Source organism: Ascaphus truei, chromosome 4 (assembly GCF_040206685.1).
Source record: "Ascaphus truei isolate aAscTru1 chromosome 4, aAscTru1.hap1, whole genome shotgun sequence".
NCBI classification, from domain to species: Eukaryota; Metazoa; Chordata; class Amphibia; order Anura; family Ascaphidae; genus Ascaphus; species Ascaphus truei.
The window spans coordinates 74,530,715-74,556,511 of record NC_134486.1 but is presented as its reverse complement, the minus strand read 5'-3'; the positions used below and the strand labels follow the sequence as shown (position 1 = coordinate 74,556,511).

The 25,797-nt window shown below is 42.7% G+C and overlaps 1 protein-coding gene across 2 annotated transcripts in view; it reads right to left on the bottom strand.

Annotated features, from left to right (window-relative positions):
• SPTLC3 (serine palmitoyltransferase long chain base subunit 3) overlaps positions 1 to 25,797 on the bottom strand; it is a 129,620-nt gene that overhangs the window by 86,412 nt on the left and 17,411 nt on the right. For both annotated transcript variants that reach the window (XM_075596051.1, XM_075596050.1), the window contains exons 2-5: positions 19,674 to 19,862; positions 19,211 to 19,365; positions 17,886 to 18,034; positions 1,759 to 1,883 (exon numbers count right to left, since the gene is read on the bottom strand). In XM_075596051.1, the coding sequence (XP_075452166.1) occupies positions 1,759 to 1,883; positions 17,886 to 18,034; positions 19,211 to 19,365; positions 19,674 to 19,862 (618 nt within the window). The remainder of the gene's footprint in view (positions 1 to 1,758; positions 1,884 to 17,885; positions 18,035 to 19,210; positions 19,366 to 19,673; positions 19,863 to 25,797) is intronic.

The following is a 25,797-nucleotide window of genomic DNA, read 5'->3' as shown; positions in this document are numbered from 1 at the left end:
ACCTTACACCTGCTGTACAAACCAAAGTTTCTGAATGTCTCTCTGCTATATCATCCTGGATGGCCCTCCGCCGCCTTAAACTCAACATGGCTAAAACAGAGCTCCTCATACTTCCTCCCAAACCTGGCCCTACTACCACCTTCCACATTACTGTTGGAACTACGATCATTCACCCAGTAGCCCAAGCACGCTGCCTAGGGGTCACACTCGACTCCTCTCTCACATTCGCCCCTCACATTCAAAACATTTCTAAAACCTGTCGCTTTTTCCTCCGCAATATAACAAAGATACGCCCTTTCCTCTGTTGCTCGACTGCTAAAACTCTGACTCAGGCCCTCATTCTCTCCCGTCTTGATTACTATAACCTCCTGCTGTCCGGCCTTCCTGCCTCTCACCTGTCTCCCCTACAATCTATCCTAAATGCTGCTACCAGAATCACTCGACTCTTTCCTAGATCTGTCTCAGCATCTCCCCTCCTGAAATCCCTCTCCTGGCTTCCGATCAAATCCCGCATCTCCATTCTTCTCCTCACTTTTAAAGCTTTACACTCTTCTGCCCCTCCTTACATCTCAGCCCTAATTTCTCGCTATGCACCATCCTGACTCATGCGTTCTGCTCAAGGATGTCTTCTTTCTACCCCCTTTGTATCTAAAGCCCTCTCCCGTCTTAAACCTCTTTCGCTGACTGCCCCACACCTCTGGAATGCCCTTCCCCTCAGTACCCGACAAGCACCCTCTCTATCCACCTTTAAGACCCACCTTAAGACACACTTGTTTAAAGAAGCATATGAATAGCACTGTGAATATTGATACATAACATGATACATAAAGCTTGGCCCCCTGCAGACGCACTTACCAGAACTCCCTCCTACTGTCTCTGTACGTTCTCCCTACCTACCAATTAGACTGTAAGCTCCTCGGGGCAGGGACTCCTCTTCCTTAATGTTACGTTTATGTCTAAAGCACTTATTCCCATGACCTGTTATTTATATTATCTGTTATTTCTTTGATTACCACATGTATTACTACTGTGAAGCGCTATGTACATTAATGGCGCTATATAAATAAAGACATACAATACAATACAAAGTCATTACATGTTATCCTGGAGTACTGAAATCCAAGTAAATATATCTCAGGAACCAGGTAGTCCATAGAGGTCAGAGTATTGCAGTTCTCCCGCAGGAAAGCTCCTAATCTACTTAATGAAAAGTCAATAAAAAATGGCGCAGCAAGCATTGCTGCTTTAAAGAGGCAATCCAAGCTGTTTTTCATCTTAATTTTTTTAATACAGGATTGAAGCAGCGGCTCTCTGGAGCTAAACCCCATTAATTTCATTCCGGGTCCACCTGTTTCCAGAGTTACTTACCCTCCATAGTAGGTGCCAATAGCTACTCAAGGGGTCACTATATGGCTACTTTTCAAAGCGCTGGGACCCTGCGGGCCAATAGGAAGCCATGACATTATTGACCCTTCCTATTGATCCATGTGAACGGGGGCTTTAAAATGCAGAAAACTGTATATATACCCCAGAACGGAAATTAATGCATTCAACTCCAGAGAACCCTTTGCTCAATCCTGTATTAATAAACGAAGAAGAAAAAAACAGCCTGGATTGCTCCTTTAAAAAATAAATAATCGTATTATGTTTGTTTGATGTTAATGTTGTATGCCAACAATGACCTTTCAATGGCCGATGTTTTCAGACACAATATATAATATTATAATATATATCATCAAAATAAGAATTATGCCTTACCTTGCCAACCAATGCAGGGATATTCATTGAGTTTGTTGCAAAACCCATACCAAAAACCATAGCTGCTTCTACATCAAGGAACTGGGCCACCAAATCTTCCAGCTCTTTATGCTTATCCAAGTTTCCTGGAAGACAATGAGTTTGCAATTAACTGAAACTTGCCCAGAGAAATTACTATTTCATGTTTTGGCTTAGCACCACTAGTATGGGACTAGTGTGGGGGGGCGAGGGGGGTGTACACACACACACACACACACACACACACACACACACAGAGTATAGAACTATACACACCTAAAAATGTGGCACAACATTTTCAATAAACACAAATAGATGACCTTCGGTCCTCCCCCAGTTCACCATGATAAGTCAAACACACTTGTGGTAGAAACAAGTCTGCTGCTCCAGCTTATGCTTTTTGTGCACACACTCAAAACCATGATTAAGACCAGACACAAGTCTTGGATCAAATACAGATCTTATAACTAAACCTGATGACAAGAGTTATGAACATTCCAACTACAGAAGTAAAAAATTTAGACAACTCAATGACGCGGCTGCTTATCGCAAGTTTGATAGAGACCCCACCAATCAATAAAAACTGCTTTTTGATTATACTCTGAAATTAGGTTGTGCAAATGGTTGGTTGGATGACAAAACCTTTACATTTCTGACACAAACACCCGAAACGGACAACAATATATATTCTCCCCAAAATTCACAATAAATATCCTTGGCCGGCCAATCATCTCAGCCCGTGATTCTCTCTGCCAGCCCATAGCCCAATATTTAGACTACCGGCTGCAACCTTTAATGGAAACGCTACCCAGTTACCTCAGAGATAATACCTCTTTTTGTACAGCACTGAATGATATCACAAGCATGCCTAGGGACACTATTCTGGTAACATTAGATGCAACAAGTCTGTATACAGCGATTCCGCATCTAGAAGGTGTTGAAGTAGGTAAAAAAAGCCAGCACAGCAAATCCACTCTACCCCCGGTAGAATTCTGTGTAGACCTACAGTCAATGACACTTACCCATAATTATTTTAAGTTTGAGTTCACCTTTCATCACCAACTCAGGGCACTGCAATGGAGTCAAATGTTGCCACATCATTAGCAAAATATATATACATATATATATATATGTATTTGAGGGGGACGTTTCCACTATCGCTATGGTCTTTGCACTGATGCGCAGCGGTAGAAATCCTAAAACAGGTATTAGTGGGCGCTGGTAACCATATAAGGAAGGTAAATCTTTAAAAGAGACATAACTGTTCACCTTAGGCCGTGCTTATAGTGCCGGCGACGCGACGTCGCCTGAAAACAAAAGCATTGCCGCCGCCGCGTGCGCTTATAGTGCGCGCAACGGCGACAAAGCGACGGAGCCGTCGCGAAAACTGGTAGCCAGCAAAATTTTATTTTTCAAGGGCTGTCGCGTCACGTGACGGCCCCTGTACCAATCAAATTGCCGGAATTACGCGCCGCCGCCCGGCGAAATATAACTTTCGCCAGTGGCGATGGCTGACGTCACCCGTCGTGTCGCCATCGACGGCACTATAGGCACGGCCTAAGAGCATCAGTTTGCAGTGTATACCTTGCATACAGATCCCAGGATAGTACCTGTGATTGTAATCCAAAGGTAACAGGAGTAGGTTTTGAGAGACAGCTTTTAGCTCAAGAGTGCTCTTATACAAAGATTTGTAGTATCCCAATAAGGTTTTATGTATGCAATACTAATATTATACTATCCATTGAGGATGGTCCAGACAGGTGCAAAGCCAAGATGTTGATTGATATTATTACTAAATATACCAAATAAATCATCATTTAATAAGGAGTGGCTCAGTGAGTAAAGACACTGACTGGCACTGAGTTTGAAGCAGGGGAACCTGGTTAGTTAGTTTATTTTATTGCAGATTTAGCAATAGTATAATTCACAGTAATTTACACTTATTGCACATAGTAGTATTTTTAAAGCGTTTAACATGGGTGGGTTATCAATCACCCAGGCTGTATACATTTGATATTGCACCAGCTGTATCCTTCTCTGCTGATGCACGCAATGAATCATGTTTGAAATGCATACACATTTCTGTGATGCATTGTGATTGGATTAAGGGGCTATTTAATACCTGTGAGGTTGCTCAGCGCGTTCTCTCATTGGTTGGTGTTGCTGAACTGGAAAGTTAGACTTGCCGTTCCAACAGCTGACGGAGATCGCAGTCCAGACTAGAACATCTGCGGTTCATCTCCAGCTATCTGGTCTGCCTACACCTTTACTTATTGTAAGTTTTATTCTTTGTATTTTGTTATTGCGGATTTTGTATTATTTTTAAGTGTAGTTGCATTCTTGAACATGTCGTATTTATTTATGTGGTCCGTTATTAGTGGACTTTTTACTAAAGATACTTATTCAAACTGACCGTCTGCTTTTTCTTTTTCTGTGGGACCTCCTTTGCGAGATCTCACATAGGGGATTTTGGAGTGCTCCTGTCGACTGCTGCAAGGGGTTATCAGTAACATCATTTAAACACACACTGGGCAGGTACGAGCACGGATTCCATTATAGGAATCTTTATGAATCAATACAACCTTATAGAATGTGCACTCAGATGCTACCCATTCTTTAGAGCAGGGATGTGCAATTTGACGTTACGTCACCCCACAGTGGCATTTGAGGGTGGCGAGGGCAGAGAGGGACAGGTGGCGGGGCAGGGAGGGACAGGTGGTAGGGGCAGGGGGGGACAGGTGGTAGGGGCAGGGAGGAACAGGTGGTAGGGGCAGGGAGGGATAGGGGCAGGGAGTGACAAGTAGAGGGCAATGTAAATAGGTGATCCCTAGCCTGTGCTCAACCTGTTGTGCAGCAATGAGGGAGGCAAGCAGCACAGAGACCCCACCCCTCCACACATAACAGGAGGGGAGGAGAGGTGGTGACGTCCTCTCCTAGTCTCTCCCTCCCTGTGTAAGTTAAGACCGGCCCTCAACAGCAAGTGTTGGTGAGGTAGTGGCTTCGGCTCGCATCCCCGCCCATAGAGCTTTACTTCCGGGGTTTCAGTGTCCCGATTTCCCGGTGAAGGAGCAAATTTCCAAGGAAATGAGAAATTTCCCGGGAAGTGGAAACACTGAATACAGCAAATGACGCAGGGCTATACCACGTGCTAGGGATAGAGCAGTGGTTTCCAATTTTTTTTGGTTAAAGAATCCAATGTGAAATTCTGAGGAACCCCAGCCCTCTCTAATAGTAACTATGATCAGATGCATTGCAAGGAACACCAACCCTCACTAATAACGAGTCTATGTATTGTAAAGGAACCCCAACCTTCTAGAATAGCGTATCTAAGATCAGATGCATTGTAAGGAACCCCCAACCCTCTCTAATAGCATGACTGAGTTCAGATGCATTGTAAGGAACCTAAACACTCTCTAATATCGCGTCTGAGATCAGATGCATTGTAAGGAACCCCAACGCTCTCTTAAAGCGCGTCCGAGACCAGATGCATCTCATTCTGTATTTGGTACAATTTTAAAAGGACTTGAAAATTACAGGGAACCCTTTATGGATGCCTGGGGAACCCAAGGGTCCCTAGGAACCCTGGTTAAAACTCACTGGGATAGAGAATCATACCAAAACCCAGGGGCCGGGAAGGGTGACTGCTGAAAACAAAGGCTGAATGGGAGCAAACGGCGGTGACCCAGACACATTATGCGGTGACCCAGACATTATGCAGTGTCTTATTTCTGTGCTGACCTGAGGACTTTCTACCACTTATGCTACACAGCTGATAAGTATACAGTATATGGAGACACCATACAACCTTTTCTCCTCTATACTCAGGATTTCCCTTTGGGGATGAACATTGTTCCTTTTTTCCTATTACCAACATGAGGTTCTGCTCAATGTTTGGACTTATTGGATATTATTGTATCTTATTCACTGTTCTATAGTATTTCAGGGATTTCCCTAGATTTACTGCAATTGAGATTTTATTCTCCTTCATATCCGCTGATTGCTCTAAATTGACTCATTCTTCCATGTGTTAATGGTCTTTACAATATTTGAGATATTAGCATTTTGATTCTTGTACTTCTCGGGTCTTTTGATTACATATATGACCGGCCGGTCTTGCGTACCTAGGAAAACATTTTTTCCTTAGGTTTGCACAGTATATTCTATTGCACCAGCCTTTATTTAGGGTGGTGGTGCAGTAAGCCTATCCTGTCATTCCTGATTTATGTGCACGTTGTGTTTATTTAGGGTCCCACCCCCCTTTTTTTTGGTTTTAATATGTTTTTAGCATGTTATAATTGATGACATTAAAGTTTGTTACCTTTTCAGTTGATATTTTGAGTGCTCGTTTTTGAGACCTTTTTGTCTTGTTTTTGAGAGATTTGATTAGATTAGATTAGATAGATACTGCCGACGCTGCAAATGACCAGCGGAGCAAACCAGATCCAATTGTTCCATAGTGTTCATTCTTGCCTCATGGACAAAACTTGTTGAATCTTGGGAACTGAGAGGTTCTTGGAGGTCAGGGTACTGTGGATCTCCCAAGGGATCCGCCCTGTTCAGGTAATTACAACAACAAGAAAGAAAGCGCAGACTGCTGTTTTGAAAAGTTATTCTAGCTAAAGAATGTATTATACGGCTGAGTGCCGTCATTTATTTATAGTTTTGCTATAAACGGCTTAAATGAGACTCACTTTCAGTCATCAGAATGAAGCAAATGTAGTGGTGAATAGTGTTGTGCTATTGAATTACATTGTTGTGCTTACAGTATTTTTTTATGTGCAAGCAAGCAATTATAATAGTGATATGGTAGTAAATCACTGATTAATGCAACATCAAGTAAACTTAGCATGCACCTAGAGAGCTTTTTGAAAAAATGACTATGTAAATATACTGTAGACCAAAAGGATCAGCAATGCAGCAAAGGGGAGGACATGTTGCAATCTGTGAAGCAACTACTACCACAAGATCCCTTCCACAATTGTATAACCATGACTGCGCATATGTAAAAGTACAAAAATGTATGATAAGAATCATGCACACACATCCTTTACTACTGAATCAGGGTCTATACTATGTTCAAAACCACAAAAGTTTGAAGTAGCAAGTATGTGTTCTCCTAATTGGATCCAGGATGATTTACTGTATGGGGCTGAACTGTGGTATTTTAACTGCAGGGACCACCCTGGTTACCGAAATAATATCCGGTCAACTCACCGGTGCCAGAGCTCCCTCCTGGGAAACAATATGGGCGCCAAATCTCACGGAACCTGCGAGCCAATAGAAAGTCACAACCAATGACAATGTGGCGTCTCATTGTTCTGCTGGCAACAGATTTGAAAATCTGCCACCACCAGGCACTTAGGACCCGCTGCATGCGCCCGCACGGCCGTCTTGCTTGCCGCCGGTGCATGCAAGTCAATGCACCGCGATCTGTGGTCTGCAGTTAACGTTTTTCGGTGCGGGGGCTTGGCCAAAACGGGACGGGGGGGCGCAGCGATTGAGGAGGAGGGGAGAGGGGTGGAGGAAGTTGTGGGTCTGCAGGAGAGGGAGGAAATGGGGGGGGGGGGGGGGTTAATATACAAGGGGGCAGATTGATCGGGCTGTAAAGTGCTGTAAAGTCCCCCCCTCCCGGGCTGTGCGAAACACACACACACACACACACACACACACACACACACACTTTCCACCCTACCTTTTGGAGGTGGGGAAAGCTCTGACAGCTCCAGGCTCCGGTGCTGATAGGCTCACAAGCGCACCACGTGATGCATCACAGCTCGGGATCACAATCCTCTTGCATCCCCTGGCGGCTGATGCGTCACAGCACGTAGTGAGCAGGGACTGCTGGGGCCGGCACAGGAGGACATCATGGGCAGGTGAGTGACGCGCACGCGGCCGCGTGCGCCACCGACCGCAGCGGGTCCTCAGCCTTACAAGTGGCGGCCGCCTCCTTGCTGTCAACCCCCTTCTCCTTCTGAACCGTCACACGGCATCGCGTTACCATGTTAATGCGACATCATGATGTCATTTTTCGCTGTGGTTCAGAAGGATAAGGGGGGCAGCAGCAAGAAGGCAGCTGCCACATGTAAGTTCTTCCCATGAAGCCCGATAGGCCAGAGAGCGCAGCAAATTCATATGGGGGCAGACATTTTTGCCTCCCCCAAATTTTGCTGCCCGGGCCTAACAAGAAACCTGCCACTGTCTGATGCATGGTTGCCACCACTCCGGATTTGACCCAGAGACTACGGTTTTGGCCACGTAACTCCGGGTGGTGGCGTGCGGCGACGTCTCCTCATATCCTCAGTGTCCTCCCGGCATCTCCCCCTAAACCTCCTGTCAATATGGCCATGCGGCGTCAAATGGGGCCGCGTTGCCATGTCAACAGGGACGCCCGTTGCCATGACGAAACACTACATGATGTCACGTGGCTCCATTACAACGTGCCGCCTCGGTGCCGTAAGACGTCCCGTTGTCATGGCAACTTGACGCTGCACGGTCATATTGACGGGTTGCAGGAGGAGATGCCGGGAGGATGCCCGGAGACAAAGGTAAGTGCTAAATTTTAAAATGTTGTCTCCGTGTAAGCCTTCAGTAGAAGGTGGCAACCCTGGTCTGATGGTCTGCCATATTAAAATCTGTGTGATGAACACCGGCACCAAAAATAGCATTTATTTCAAGAATGGGAAGGCCTTTAGAGCGGAATATATAGAGCGGTTACAAAACACGGGAATAATATAATAGAAATGATATCTAAATTTGTTAAATTCTCACCTACCATCAAGAGAATAGATTTAGAATATTATTAGAATTCTTCCAGGGAGAACCTCAACTTTTGAGTTCTCCAAAGATGCAAACACATAAGCACCTTTCCGGTGATTTGTTTTGTGAATCAGTGAAGAGAGCATAAGACATTACGAGCAGTGTAAAGGCATGCAGTATCGCCCAGTAAAACAGGTATTTCCACATGGGTGGTTTCTCTTTAAGAAGATGTTAAAAACCATTATTTGTCTCAATGTCAACATACTAGCAAAATTTGCAGTGGTTAAAAAAAAATGAAGGCCTTGAAAAATATACATTATTTAAACACCCAGGTCGGAGAAGGCTGAAAACGTTTCAGGCATATAAATCTAAACACAATACATCTCTTGAAAATGTAGTGATGACATAACACTTACTCCAGGAAGGGCAAAGATCAGATCCACAATCTTTCCCCCCCCCCTTTCTTTTTTTAGCATCATCCACTATACAGGCATACCCCGCTTTAAGTACACTCACTTTAAGTACACTCGTGAGTAAGTACATATCGCCCAATAGGCAAACGGCAGCTCACGCATGCGCCTGTCATCACGTCTTGAACAGCAATACCGGCTCCCTACCTGTACCGAAGCTGTGCGCAAGCAGGGAGACTATAGAGCCTGTTACAAATGCGTTATTTACATCAGTTATGCACGTATATAACGATTGCAGTACAGTGCATGCATCGATAAGTGGGAAAAGGTAGTGCTTCACTTTAAGTACATTTTCGCTTTACATACATGCTCCGGTCCCATTGCGTACGTTAATGCGGGGTATGCCTGTATGTATTTTGTAAGCGGAATCGGACATTTGGCCGTCTGGCCGATACCACGTCTCCGTCAGCGTTTTGCTGCCGAAGGACCCTTCAATGCTGGACACTCAGCTGCCGGCCGTTTCGTCAAGAAGGTAAATTAATTTAAGGGGATTCAGCGGTTAGGGTAGGGGGTTAAGGATAGAGGTTCTAGGGTAAGGGGTTTAGGGCAAGGGCGCAGCGTTCGTATTGAAGTGCAGATAGTATAACCAAAAAAGATGAAAAAACAAGTGCACTATTCCCCTCGGATCTTTACTGTCCTTGTAATACCCACACTTTTTTTATTTTTAACACAATGCAAGTAGTACATTTTACTTTTTATATTGATATATACCATGAACCATTTTACATTCTGCACTATTGGTCTTCTCTGGTTCTATCTGCAAAAGATCCTCTCTTGTAAGATTACCAGCGGGTCACGCTGCCAATGCCACCGATTTGGAATATGCTTGTAATACTGGGGAATATGCGAGTATATTCCACATCAAAGTCTTGTTCACGTTTTTTGGTTCCCAGACATACTGCACTTTATTGTAATTTTTTTCTTCGTTTTTTGGTTGTACCATCTTCACTCCCCGAGTCTTGGAACATCTATACTGAGGGATTGAGGAAGCAATTCACACGAACGGTTTGAGCTGCAATCAACGGTTATTTTATTGATTATTAGTAATTTATTCACGTTTGATTTTTACCCTTTGATCACGTGTGTTTATGTGTGGATGTGCACAGGTGTTATCCAAGGCGCAGAGGTGCGCAAACTGGGTGGCGCAGAGGTGCGCAAACTGGGTGGCGCAGTGCTTACAGAGGCCCCCGCGCTCTTCTCGAAGGCATTTAAATGTAATACCGGGGGAGCGGCGAAGGCTTCTGGCGACGCGTCACCATGGCAATACAGCAGCAAATTATGCCGGAGCCAAGGTATGGAGGGGGGCGCGAGCAGGAGGGAGAGCTGGCGGGGTGCACAGGGGAGAAAGATTGCGCACCCCTGATCTAAGGATATAAATTGTTAGATTTACTATATCCTTCACGTTAGGACTGAACAGTGGTAAGAAATCCTATCACTGCTATAGGTCTTCTAACACTGTTTCAGGTTCCTTTACTGATGTTTTAAAATCTATTTATTGGGCGCCAAGTGTAACTTTCATTCTCTATTAAGGTTAGGGGTTCATTTTGGACGACCCGATAGAGAGATGTCACTGCGGTTAGGTAAGTAGCGGCTAGACACCAGCGAACATTTTCTACATTACACACCTGCCTTCCAGAGTTACTGCTACATGGGACTGTGTTAATATACCTGGTCACACGTATATTTCAAAGAAAACAAAAGGAAAATATGCAGATGTCCACGTTGCAAAGACCATTTGATCCCACTGGTGTATGCACTATGAGCAGCAATAATGTGAAAAACACACAGCAATTCACTTTTTTACTCAAAATGAAATGTCCTGTTTTCTGAAGGCGCATTGACAAACTGCGGGATATGATATCAAGATGGAACAAATACAATCTGAAAACATAGTGCTTCAGTTGAGTAGAAGTAGGAGAGAGAGAGAGAGAGAGAGAGAGAGAGAGAGAGAGAGAGAGAGAGAGAGAGAGAGAGAGAGAGAGAGAGAGAGAGAGAGAGAGAGAGAGAGAGAGAGAGAGAGAGAGAGAGAGAGAGAGAGAGAGAGAGAGAGAGAGAGAGATTAACAAGTCTCATCATATCTACTCAAGATCATAACATTAAAGCAGCAGTCCAAGCTGCCGGTTTTTATAAAAAAAAAAATATTCTTTCCCCCTTTAATATGTGCATCAATACAATCCACACAATGATAAGTAATAAGCCAAGTTGCTAACCTATCGATCGGCGAAGATTCGGCTCGAGGCTTCTGTGGCAGGGAAAGGGTTAACCAGGCTTATAATAAAGGTCCAGCCCACTTGGTTACCCCTGACCCGTGTTTTGGGGTCCTAGAGTGTCAAGCTCTTGGGCCCGGGCATTGTGTATGCATTACTGTGACTGTGTGCAAAATATGAGAAAACTGTAACACATTGTAGCAGCAGAATGTGTATATTTTACCACACATAAGACAGGCCACAATATATTATATTACACAGGTATAGTTTAATGTGTATATATGTTGATGCCCTGTGAATGAACTGGGATTTCAAAGTCATGGCTACCAAGCTCGGCGCCTATGCGTCTCCGAGACAGCCAGGACTTGAAAGCCTCAGAGATCCCAGAGGTGTGAACCCTCTTGTTAGAAGGAAAAGCTAAAATAGAATAACCATATCTTCTGTTCAAAGGGTCACCTAGATCAAAGTCCCACATGTTGGCATAGGTGTGAAATATAGCACAGTTGGCTACACAGGGGGCCGAGCCTCAAAGCATTTCTAGACAAGGGGGGTATAGAAGGCCAGGGGCTTGGCTACAGAAGGTATGAAGGGAGTGACCTTATTAAAATATGAGAATATCGTGAGATGTCCTCTGCGGAATATGATAAAAATTACATGTGTGTATCGGTGGGACAAAGTCGCACATGCTGATTAGACACAGGGGGTCTAGCAGGTATTAAGAGACAGATATTAATATTTCTCTTAATTTTAGGATGACCCGGTTATGTTTAGTATCATTGGGACTGGCATGCGTGCCGGAATGTATTAATGTGTCTCACGTGTCAGGCAGTATTACAGAACTGAAGTTCTGAGTACATTTAGATATGAAAAGCAGTTTTTAAACGTCCTTTGGGGGCAGAGTTTTACTCTAGGGTAAGACTGTCAATCTCACCACTGATTTACGACAGGGAGGCATTATATCTCCAGGGAAGTAGGCTTGGCTAGATATACTAAGCGGCTGAAATGCAAAGTTGGCACATGCTCACAGCATACATTGAAGCTTCTGCCAGGCTACCTGAAGTACTGGCGGAGCATGCCCATAGGTGGGGGGGGGGGGGGGTTGGTTCCCACGCAGTGATTCGCTGCAGACTCTCAGGATGGACTTTTAGGAGTTTTTAAAAGGTCGTGCAGTCCGTCAGAAAGTTAGTTCCATCGGATCCATCTAAGTTTTTCATGAGTTACATCAGTTCCATCTTGTGTGATTCAGTCCCATTTGAGAAGTTCCAGCTCTGAGTAAATCGCCTAAATTTCTCAGAGGCTAAGTGACCAGAATCCAAACAGCAAGAGGTCACAGGAAGGAATTATTTTGCTGTGTGTTTGCAGCTAGAAAATATTAGTTTTGTTATCCCAGTTTCTAAAGGAAGTGTGTCTTTTTCCTGTAATTTGTGTAACATAGTTGTGTACGTTCGTTATGTGCATAAATGCAATTTATTTTTATCTCTCTGCTTTTCTTAATCAAAGATCCCGGTAATTAAAAGTCTTAATAAGCTTGGACTACCGTGACAGGTTCACCAAATGGAGCAGAAGAGGACCAAAGATGCAAAGTTCTGTGGGGAAGATCATGTGACAAGGCAGTCACTAGATACAATTGGTGAACTGCTAGAGAGGGGGCACGGCTCAAAAAGGGGTGTGCCAGAGCCTATTTCAGAAGAGGAAAGGGATGTGACTTTCTAAATGGTTGCTATAGAAACAAAAAAATGCTTGTTACATTATAATACATCAAAAATGCCAGAGTTGTTTTTTTTAATGCTATAAATATTTTCTCATAGTACAGAACTGATTTATTTAAAAACACATGTAGGGTATTGCTTGGTCTGCAGCTTTAAAATGCAAGTATATTACAACAGGAAACTGTGTTTCAAATAATTGGAGTATCAATGATACTGTATTTATCGTCTTCACTGCTAAAGGAGCCTGCAGCACAATGCAAGCCTTTCTGATAGCAAAAAAAAAAGTTGTCACAAGTATACTGTATATAGTCACGCTACTAACCACCTAAGGGGCCATATGACATATACTACGTCATCGGGTCATCGGGTTCCGCTTGTTTTCTTCAGGGTGTTTGCAAAACTAAAAACAGACCGCAGATTGCGTGAGTGCTCAGGACTGCGATCACAAGTGTCGGAGAGACCATGGTCTCAGAGACGACCCTAAGGCACTAAAAGGGGTGGATGCTAATGGCAGGAATTCGATTGATTAGATAGAATGCTGGATTTAGATAATTTATCTCTTACTAGCTGAAATTACCCGGCGTGCCTTGAGAATTCAAAGAAACTAAAAGAATATACTAAGATTTATAAATGGATCATTAACATTTTTAATTCCACAATGGGGGGGGGGCGGGGAAGAAAAAAAAAGGGGGGGGGGGAGAATGTATTTTTAGGCTAATTCTGTTGTGTAAACTATATTTTTGTTTTTTCCATCAGGCGCAATAACATACTAATTTTTCTCCAGTTCTCACTCTGGAGCATCCAACATAAAGTTGACCACGTGCAAAACATGAATTTTCTAAATTCAGTCCAGCTACTTTAGGCGACTGTCCTTGAGATTTATTATTATTATATTGACATTGCAAAGGCAGCTTCACAGGGAACTGAAGTCATTTGAATTCGAAAGGAATGCTGGTTGGAATGAGCGGCATTCTTGGTATGACTAGGTCTTCTGCCTTACCAAAGCCTGTTAAATTAGTGGCTTCGATGACATTAGATAGAGAGTAGGTGTACTTTGCTGTCTAGACAAGGTACACTGAGAAGGTCCCAAATAATGGCGCACTGCAGACCAATTTTATAATATAATAAGGTCAAAAGGTAAAGCTGGATATTTACAGTTAAAATAAATTTTATTGATAAACGTTATATACTAGTAAAAATAGATATAAATCCTAATTAAGAGGAATAGGATATACCTATGGAAGAAAACCCTCAAGATGGAAATCTATATGTAGCTAGTGGTTAAGGCATCCATAAAATTCGAGAATGCCTATATCCTAAGTGTAAATATCAAATGACTAGGTAGGGAAATGAGTCACAGTACCTCCTATGTATTCTTATCCTACATCCTAGGTGTACATTTTAAATCACTAGGTAGGGAAATGAGTCACAGTATCTCCTATGTATTCTTATCGTATCTCTGCTGCTAGTATGCACAGAGGAGGATTATTACTTCCCGGGATGTGATGAATCAGATTATACCCCCTAATGAGCAGGTGGCTCTGTGCTGTGGGAATCTGAAGTTTGCTAATCCTCAGGTAGGGGTCTTAATGATCCCTTGGTTAGATTAATGTCTATCCTGTTGCTGGTGATACCTCCCAAGTATCCCCTTGCCCAAACTGAAGTCGTCAGTTTACTAATGGTTTATGAAAGTAGTTCAGTTTAGCATAAGGAAATTCAGGTAGCTGTCTATGTAAGTATGTCATCATCACTATAAAAGTCGAGTTCCATTACATAGTCTTGGAGCATCTACTTTTGCATGATAGGTGAGCCAATTTTAAGCATCCAGTTATGTGGCGGCAACCAAGATGGTTCGATTGAGTTGAGAAACTCGGCGGGATATTCAACTGCTTCATTTATATTCATGACGGTGTCGATTGATTTGTATGTTCTAGCTTCTCCAGCCAAATTTTGTTGTATTTGTATGTTGATTTCATTCGACAATACTTTTTTTGGAGCAAGAATTGCACGTTCGGAAAGCCATTTCTATTTTTTTAAATTCACTTGTATGTTTGGAGAGACTGTTTTGCAAACTTTTTCTGGAAAACGGATGAGTCCAGTGAGTTGATCGACTGGAAGTTCTCTTTCACCAAGATCAAGAACTGTACCTGTTGAGCGAATCTGCCAGCAGAATCCTCCTCACCTTGTAAATTAATTTGCATTTTTGTTGTTAGCTACAAACTGGTAAAATTCCACCAGAAATGTTTTTTTTATTTTTTTTAGTTTAATTGTCTCAGAGGTCCTGAAGTGTTAGATCGAGAGCCTCTAATGCGTGTTTGTGGGATATTGTACTCTCGTCCCAAACAATGATCTGAAGAACTTTGGCTGCTCCAGTATTTTTGCTAATCTTGTCAATTGGATTTTCATCAGTGATGTCATTTGTAATGTAATATGTGACGTCATGTATGATGACATCAGCAAAGCATGGGGGGGGGGGGCGAGAAGTGAAGGTCGTTTGTCACCTAAACTTTGAAATATCCAGACTTTTGAAGGGTTTGCTTACTAATCTTAACTACAGTTAAACAAAGTTTTTTTTTTTTAAATAGAATATATATACATGTATGGCATGTGTGTATAAATGTATATACATATGTCTTGTAATAAAAGAGGCTGTGTGTCTGTGTCAGAGTCATAGCTCCAAACCACACACACACACACACACACACACACACACTTAAAAATCAGTGCAGTTTTGAAAGGTTCAGAAAGTATATAGATTAAACAGCACGTGTGTGTATGTGTATGTACATACATACATACATACATACATACATACACACGTGAAATACGAATGTGGTGCAACGGGAACCTGGAGGGACCCTATACCAAAAGAAAGATGGAGTTCCCAGCACTCAAACCGATAAATGATGAAATAAGAAAAAATAAGAAAAATTGCTTTTACTAGAAAATATACATAAAGGGCATAGATACTGGAAATATAAATCAAGGTTAACAGCACAATTGATCAAAGCAAAGAAGGGCCCAACAGTGTATGGTGTAGGTTAAACATATACTACGGGAGAACACGGGGTGAGGGAAGGGAAGGGAGGAGGGGAAGACAAGGGGAAAATTAGGGAAGGGACAATGTTTAGGGGCGGAGAGACCCTTCTTCTGGCCTGTTCCAAGATCTATGTACAATCCCAGGTACTTCCCTTACACCTAACTGGAACAGGGTCTCCCTTACAAGGTCGACACAGTGAGCAAGTGCACATTTTTTTTCCGTTTGACCTACACTTGGACGTCATTTTCAATGTCATAGTGGGTGCCACTTTGTATATATGTATATAAATGCCACACTAATTATGCCCACACAATGGTAAAAACACACCCGCAAAGGTTCAGTCCATCTTGATTTAAAATGGCATCCAAGTGTATCTCAAACAGACAAAAATGTGCACCTTGATCTCAGGAACCATCATGCAAAATTTGGTTATGATATCTTAAGAGGTGTCCAAATGCATAGCGAACAGACAAACACTGTTCCAAAATATATATATTCGATTTAAATGCGCTCGTACAGAAAGACCACACCTTGTCTACTATCAATATTTATTAACATTTTGCACCATCTTTAAATCAGTAATTTTTTTGGGGGGGTGGAAGGAAAGGAGTTTTAAAATCACTTGAACTTGGGGGGGGTTTCCCTGTGATGACCTGTGTTTCTCCGACATCAGAGGACCCCCCCACCCCCCTGATTCCGGTAACATTACTCCTTTTGTCTGAGAAGGAAGAATATATCCTCCTGGATAGAAAATAGTCTTCTTTATCATGCTCGATCCCGGGCAGCCAATACAGCTGCTACATTGTCATTGCATCTTTCTATTGGTGACCCGACGGCCATGTTAGTATGTGTATGTTACACTGGCACAAAAAACTACTAATATCCCTGGAAACTGGGAAGTCTCTGGATGCCAGTGGACCACAGATCAGCTCCAAGACCAATTTTTGGCGCAGGGATAGCTTCTAGGGTCAATCCCAGCTGGTTTTGTTTCTTTCCCCCAAATACAGAATTGAAGCAGGGGGTCTCCAGAGCTGAACCTCATTCATTTCAGCTACAGGGACCACCTGCTTTTGGTCGTACTTACCTCCGTAGGGGGGTGCCGGTAACCACTCTGGGGTTCACTATATGTCTACATTTCAAAGCTGCCGGGCCCTGTGAGCCAATAGGAAGCTGTGACATCATCAGGTGCAGCTTCCTATTGGTCCATTGTGACGAGTACGCTGAAAACTGTAGAAAGTTGTTGGAGATACAAACCAGTGTAGGGGGTGCCGGTATCTGAGGAAGCAGGGGATCCCCGGAGCTGAAATGAATGGGCTCTGCTCCGGAGACCCCCCGGCTTCAAACCTGTAGTTAAAAAAAAAAAAAAAATTGCTTGGATTGCCTCTTTAACACCTGTGTCCAAATAACAATGCTGCAATCATCCTAAAAGATAATATCTACATCAGATCTACTAGAACAGGATCCCTGCCTCCAGAAGACCTCTTGTTCTGCTGAAATGTGCCTCTGTAGTCCCCAACATAAAAATCGTCAGGGGTATACCAGCCAAACACAATCAGTAATGGTAATCCTGGATGGATAGTATCATGCAGGGAAAGCTGGGCCAAACTGTGATGGAACCCGGGCTTGCTCAATGGTAAATGCAGATTTTCTGGATGTAGAAGGAGCGTTGTGCTGTAATGAGCACGTCATATCGGCAAGCTTTGATGAAGGTTAACTAATGCCAGCAGCAATGCAAAAAGGTTTTCAACTTTGTTTTCTACGATAATTCGAGTGTTAAATTAGATTTTGACTCCCTCGGGCCTAAAGTTAAAGCAAATCAGTGTGTAATGTTTAACATTGCTGGTAAGATCCACTTTCCACAGGCCTTGTAAAACCAAACCATTTAGAAACAGAAGCCATGGAAACAAACTCTTGTGAGAGCACATACCCATTTCCTGTCTGCTGCTGCACACTCCTGTTCCATAATCCTTTACCGTGCCCATCACCGTCTCCAAGGACTCGGGGTCATTCTCTGCAAAGCCCAGGTAGTTATATGATCCCATGTTTATGACGTCTTTAATAACTCTCCCTGTGTGCCTATAAGTGTCAAAACAATTAAGCACAGTTAAGTTAATTAGGACATACTTGAAAACGAGAGGTAACTCTCAATGTATTACTTCCTGGTAAAATATTTTAAAAATAAATAAATAATGCATTGCCTTTAGTTTTTCACAGTTGTGCAAATCAAGTGTAATCGACCTGATCAATGTTAATGAATTCTTGAAAACGAGAGTTAACTCTCAATGTATTACTTCCAGGTTAAAACATTTTATTAAAAAAAAAAAAAAAACACACAAATAAAACACACAATGCCACCCCCCAACCATTCCCTAGTAGAAGCACTGGCTCTCATGGAGTCTGAAAGGGAAAGTAGTCCAGAAAGGAATGGTATCTATACTGATATTGTCTTCTTGTTATGGTTGATAAGGGCCGGGGGAGTGTTTTAAAAGAGCAGAGGAGGGGCACAGGCTTGAGGACAACATGGTATTGCAATGAGGTAAGCAATAGAAATAGGTGGGAGGATTAAAAAAAAAGGGAGGCTTTTGGAGATGGGCATACAAAAAGGAAACATGAGAAAAAGATGGTGATATGATGAAAAGTTCTACGAGGAGGGTGGAGGGACAGGGCGCTTGAGATACACGAAGGGAAGCTGGGGATATAACAGGGGAAGGTGTTAAGAGGAGCATGAACTCTTAGATGCCTGCTGCTATCACTATGCTTCTCAGAACTCTGCCACTGTTACTTCAGTGCCACAGACCCTCCAGCACTAGCAGTCATGTGATCACTCCTGGTTCCAGTGACCGGGACAAAAGAGAGGGGGGGGAGGGAGGGGGGAGGGGGTTAGGGAGCTTAGGCGAACAATACATGGAAAAAGAGCAAAATGCCTTGAAGAACAGCGGACGTCATAATGGCACTTAAGGGGTTAAGCAGACATGTATTACAAATCAGTGAAGGATTTGACAATTAATTAGGTGGTACATTAGCTACCCATGTCTCAAAGCATTGTTATAATAATATAAAGTAAAGTAGTTTTAAACTAAATGTTTCATTGGTACTGTAGAATGAAGGGGTGGATGGGTATTTTCTGCTACTGGATAACTTTTCCTCTGATGGAAGAGGTAAATGGTCCAAAATTTGATCAGATGGCCATAGTATCTCCTTGAAATGCAAACACGTATTTATGAAGTTCTTAGTACAAAAAACACCATCTACCTGAATGTCCAATTATAGTCATCTGTCACACGCTCCATTAGATCAAACTTAGGTCCTGGCACACTGCAGATGGGGCGGTTCCAGTTATCACGTACTCTCATGTAAAGGTTCCTTGTGTAAAAGTTTTCAAAGTCTTGATAGAGGGGCACGAAATCCTGCATTACAAATTAAGATTGAAGTTATTATTTTAATACTTTTCTTACAGAAAAACAAAAACAACAAAAAAAGGTTGGCCTTTAAAGGGGCAGTCCCACATACGATCATGGGGAATGAATGGTTGTGATATGTAGAACAGGTTAAAACATAGGCTGAAACCACCTATGTTCAAAATAAAACTTTTATATATAAAAAAAATAAGGAAAAAAAAAGCTGCAAGACCTAGGATGACCCTTTAAATACTTTTATCTGTTGAATGACAACCTCACACGGACACAATATTTAAAAGCCATTGGTGCTTACTCACTTTTTGTGCCTCCCTTTCTGTGGCCATTTGGCATTTTTCCAGCCCCCAAGTTCTCATAAAGTCACGTAAGTAGCCAAACAATGTCACAAGTCCAAACCCCATGTAGGTGAACACAGCAATATACAGTGGGGCTTCTTCAAAGGATTCGATGAACGGTCTCTTGTAAAGGCTGCTATTGGCAGTTCCATTCTGCAGGAATGAGAAAACAATATGAAGAAAGCCCAAATTAAAGCAGCAGTCCAAGTTGCCATTTTAAAAAATATATATATTTATTACCTTTAATATGTGCATCAATACAATCCACACAATAATAAGTCCAATGTAGGACGCTGCCATCTTGCGCGAAATTGCGCATGCGCAGTGGAGCTCCGGCGGCCCTGACTAGTTGCGCATGCGCGAGTGCAGCTCGCGAAACCCTAGCCTACCAGGGAAGGCTCTTGGACGGGGCTACAAGTCCCATGAGCGCCCCACATGACGCCAGGGAGCCAATAGGGCTGGAGTATCTCCCTGCTCTGAGGGTTTTGATACATTTTGCGCGCGCGGGACACGGCAGTCGGGACCAGGAAGAGGGGTAGGAGGTGAGTGCAGGTGCAGGTGAGTGCAGGGGTCTGTGACCCACTGCAGTAGGCCAGCAGCCCCCTAGCCCCAGTCAGGTCCTGGGCCACATTATAGTTTGTTGTACTATAGGGACAGGCCCTAGGTAAGGGACTTTGCCCCATTAGTGATATTGTCAGTTAGGGACACTGCGCTCCCCGCGAAGAGGCTTGGGCTCAAGCCTACGCCACAAAGAGATAAGGACTATCTCCAGGGTGGGATCGCCCCTGGCGGACCCTCATGCTAGGAAAGGCAGGATACGCAGACGTGATCACCGAGCGGTGGATCTTTTTCAAAGTTATCTGCAGGCCCGAGTGCAGGAGCACTCGGCAGGTACCTTCATAAGTGCACCAACAATACACCGTCTATATACAGTATACTATACACACAGGAGCAGCGCTGCCCCACATCTGGGTGGGGATCCAGGACACTGGGACGCTGGTGCCGAGCACCCAATTATTGTGGGCACTGTATGGTGGTGGGACATTGGACACGGTAGAGAGTTGCGTCCTGCGTGACGCGTTAGTCAGTGGTACTCCTAATCAGAAAGGGGATACACACATTACGTTATCTGTGAAGTATGGTTATGTTGCATATATAGTAAACCTGTGTTATATATACTCCGGTGTATGTACTTATTGTGTATGTGGGTCCTGTGTAGGCAACCTTCTATATTCCTAGAATCCTACACAGGTGGAGGCGCTGCAAACCAGATCGTTCCAGAGGATTCACCCCAGGTTCCCAGCAAGCGGAGGCTCAGGCCTCTTGTGAACCTACAGGTCTACGCACCACACCTGGTAACACATAGATTCCCCCTCACATGCACTCTATCTGCGTTTGGGATAGGGGGAATAACCGTTACATACACATTAGAATTGTTCTGCACATTCCATAACCAAACATCAACTGACAAGGTCTGACTGCAGGGTGAAAATTACCGTTGCACGCTACAATATGCCCTCCAAAGTAATACAAAAAGTCAGTACGGTATGTACAATAACATGCAACTATTTAGGTTACAGAAAAGCAGAGTGGAAGGACCTGGTTGAAAATGCAGTGTCTTTGAGGTGGAAGATTCCTGGTCCCCAATGACCTTGGTGCACCAAAAATTAATTTTACGTTCTTGGGACAGGGAGACACTTAAAAGTGTTTTTTTTTAAATGTTTTTATTGTACACTATTCATCATCAAATGCCCATTTTTGTAGAGATTTCACGACTCGCTCCTTTTGTGGGTTTAATGGGTTTTTTTCTTATGTCACTTTTGCAAATACTCAAAATGTACCCTTGTTCTTAAAGTGGAAATAAAAAATAAAAAAATGTAGCGCATATTTTAATTTTTAACGTTTCCTAAACTCCAGAATTACTTAAAATCGCCAGCTTTATATGGTTATATTATACATATCAGCTTGCAGCCGCCTGCCAACCCTCCAACTACACCGATTTGGGCAGTACAGTGCAGTCTTTCCACTGGGTGTACCAGCTTCCAAACAATGTAACTGCTTGCACCGGTTTTCATGGGCTCAACCGCATATGCCCCCTGCCAATCAAAATCTTGTGCAACACTAAAAGGCTGGTGGCAGTGGCCTTGCTCCCTCGCTACTCAGCCAGCCAATGGAGGTGGGATTAAGCAGGTTGCAGGGCAGAGTTGCTCAGTCAGTCCTGGGCCTGGGCTGCTCTGCACTATGAAGAGACCGATTTCCCCCGCCCAGGGTCACCCACTCCTTTACTCATTGAGTGATGAGGAGCTTGGGGGCTTGCCCCGCTGTGGAGATGAGGAGGCCTGAATGCATGAGGCTGCAATGTGCTTCAGCGGACTGCTGGGTGAAGAGGAGGGGGGAGATGCCTCTTTACTAGAGAGAGAGAGTGAGGTCTCCGACAATTTCATGGGAGTCCTACTCCTCTCTGGAAGGTGGTGTCACTCAATTACAGAAAGTCTCACTAAATTAAGCAAATCTCACTCTCAGAATCTTGTCAGTCATTAGGAGTGATTGTTACTCAACAAAAAGCAGATTCACAAATATAGGCTACAAATATGCGAGATTGCATATATTGTCAAATAATCCTATTAATATTACCCGTACCTACAATTGGTGTTATACAATACCAAATATGGAAATATTTATTCACACCGACCTCGTTCTTATTACGTGTGTGTAAATGCAGTCATCCCTTTTCTCTAGAAGAAACATACACAATTTTGTATGCTGCAGAGAAAAAAAAAAAAAAAAAGAGTATTTCTCATGTTAAACATTCCTGTTAAAAGGAAGTAGCACAAAAAAAATGAAAATAGATAAATATGGTGTACTGTTGTATTTGAGGGGACTGCGGTTTTATTATCACATGTGAAGTAGAGCATTTACTTCATGGGCACATGTACCTATTTTAATCTGTTAAATATTGGAGGGTCTGCCGTTAATATAGCAAAAGCAGGTGGAGTGTTGCTCTGCACGCTTGCGAAATAGCGAGGACACCCGTCGCTCATGCTTGGAGAGTTGGTGACGTCACCACTGTCCAAGCATGAGCACGGTCAGCGGCACAGGAGACTCAGCCTAAGAAGGTTACATGGAATAGTTATTTTAGTGGATTAATGGAAGGACAGACAGACAGACATACCGTTTATGTCCTCACTGATGTCGGTTAAACATTTTTTAATGTACCCCAAAAGCCATAATTTTATAAGAAATGTGTCTGTATAGATGTCTGTCCATGATCAACACATTTTTTTTTTTGTTTTTGCTAGATTTTTAGGAACTAGGGAAAATGTACAGTTTTTTTTGGCAAGAAATATTTCACTAAGCTCAAAGGCATTCGCACAACTGGTGTTGTGACCTCAGTCACATGATTGTTTTTTCTTCCATTTTCACATTTTTATGCCTTTTTAAGCAAGTGTGAACCTTTGCAAAAATTTAAGAGAAGTTGTCAAATATTTTTTTTGCAAAGCAGCATTTCAAGGCATTTTCACATGTACGCGTAATGCGGTCATAGAAACAAGCAGTGCACGTCAAACAGTGATTAATTGCAGCAATCTCCCATCTAATTACTTTTAATTAGGCAAATACAAACACACACACACCTGTTGTCATAGCACACATTTAGTATTTACAAACAACTTACTACGTCATTAACAAATGCACGTGTCCCTTTTTTTATTACCAATAATAAAATGAATGCACTCTTCATATTACCCTTATATTGCTGGGTGGACAAAACATCCATTTGTAATAACTGGAGAAATAATTTGACAGCAAATGCCTAAAACCTCTACTCCTATTATCACAACAGTGACCTCCAGAATATGCAGTAACAAATTGGAAGCCAATTACTAGATATGGGTGAATGTGTCAATTTGCTTTGCGCCTCCTCTCCCCCCCTCCCCCAAAATAAAATTGAGAAGTCGCACAAATTTGTGGGGAAAATTATTAGACAGAAATTGTCCAATCTTGTCATAATCTTTGTTTCGTTACAAAAACACTGCCCAGTTTTTCATTTTCAAATTTATTTTTTCTGGTTTTCCTTTGAAAATAAAATGTTGAATACTCACGTTTTAAATTTTTTCAAAAACAACAACAAACAACGTGTGTCCATTCAGCCTGCTCGTCTTTGGACCTTACTCCCTATATATGCTCAGCCTGCCCTCTGGCAAATTGGCTGAGCATAATCATTTCCTTTGTGCGAAGTGCTTACTGCGATTCCTGCCTCCTTGTCCTGTCATGTTACTCTGGTTCCTAGCTCTCCTCTTGTCTGACCTTGGCTTTCATCTTGACTCCGTTCTTCTATACGCCTGACCCTGTCTTACCACGACGATCCGCATCTCTCCAACACCGACCTCAGCAAAGTACCTACTGTATAACGATCCGCACCTCTCCAATTCCCGACCTCGGCAAGTACCTTTGACTATTGTGACCTCTCTAACCCCGACCAATCTACACTCCAGACGCATCCTCGCGGCTGAAGGTTGGGGTTACATCAAATCCCCACCTCTGCCCCGCGGTCACGCCTTGTTTGTGGTGGGCACTCCATTACATACATACATACATACATACATACATACATACACTTGTATGATTCTCTAAAAAGCCGAGAATAGTTCTTCCTCTACGGAAACCTACAACGATGAAAGATAATAGAACTGGCTGCACATTGCCCTCACAATAAAGTCACCAGGATAACTGTAGCAGAGACGGCCCTGTAAAATTGCCAATTCATTCCCAGTCATAAACGACAATCTGTTGTTCAACTGGTTTTGATTATTCTGATAAATCTACATCTGTGTTTTTCTTTGAATTGAAAAATCCAGGTTGAACAATTCAAGAATGATTAGGTTTCAAAAACTCATTCATTCTTTTTCCTGTCTTTTCGGGTAATACCCAGCATACATTTCTCCATACTTTTTTTGCATGGTCTGAAGATTCTGAATTAACGTCGCATTTAGGGTCCACGTTTCACATTCATAAGCAAGCAAACCTGATCTATTTTAGATGCTATATATACACTGTATATAAGTGCATGATAAACTCATGGTGAAATACTGCGTTTAAATATAAAGAATAAAAACCATACACACGAGTGCATGGAATCCTACTCACAATAAATAAATTCAGATGTCCTTGGGGACTTCATGGTATTTTCTCTGAGGGAGCTCCGTGGTCGTCCATTAGATAGACATTGAGTCCCGGCGGTGCTGGAGACAAACACCGAAATGCTAGCAGTGAGTCAAATTGATCATCACACTCTTCCAGATACGGTGCTCACTACGGGTCTTTCGAAGGAACAACAAGGCCAACGCATTTCGTAAATGAGTTACTTCACCAGAACTTTTTGTTCCTTCAAAGGATCCGTACTGAGCGCCGAACGATGAACTGACATGAAGTGAGTGTGACGTTCATTTTAACTCACTGCTAGCATTACAGTTACTAATTCGTCTCCAGGACGCAACGTCTATTTAACGAATGACCAAGGATCTCCCTGGGAGAAAATACCACACGGAACACACAAGGACATCTCTTTTTATTCAGATGAGCCATTTTTATGCTTACAAATTGTGGGTAAGATTCCATCCGCTCTCGTACATGTTTTGATTCATTATATATTAAAGCGGTTTTGCACCATAAAAGGGAGTTTCTCATGCGCTTGTATTACAGATGCCAAATGATTTGAAGAACAGAGGATTCTTTTCAAGGAGCTACATTACTTTTCATGTGGTGTAACTTTTTTCCCCTTTTCCCTACAGGCTAACATTGTTTATTTTCTATTGAACTTTACTGGACTGCAGATACTACTGTAGTTCACTTTGCCAGCAAGTCATGTTGGTTGTGTGTCTTCAGGTGACATTTATTCTTAAATTGAGATTTGTTTTTGTTCTAAAGTGGTTCATTTTTATCTATTTGTATTCATTTTTAAATTCTTTTTTTTCTATTTTGTGTAGTAACCGAGCTATTCACTATTCCTCTCACTTTGCTTCTGGTGGTCCATTTTTACATTATTCCCCAGTGTTTTCCTCTTCATCTGTTGACATCTTGAGCACTTAAG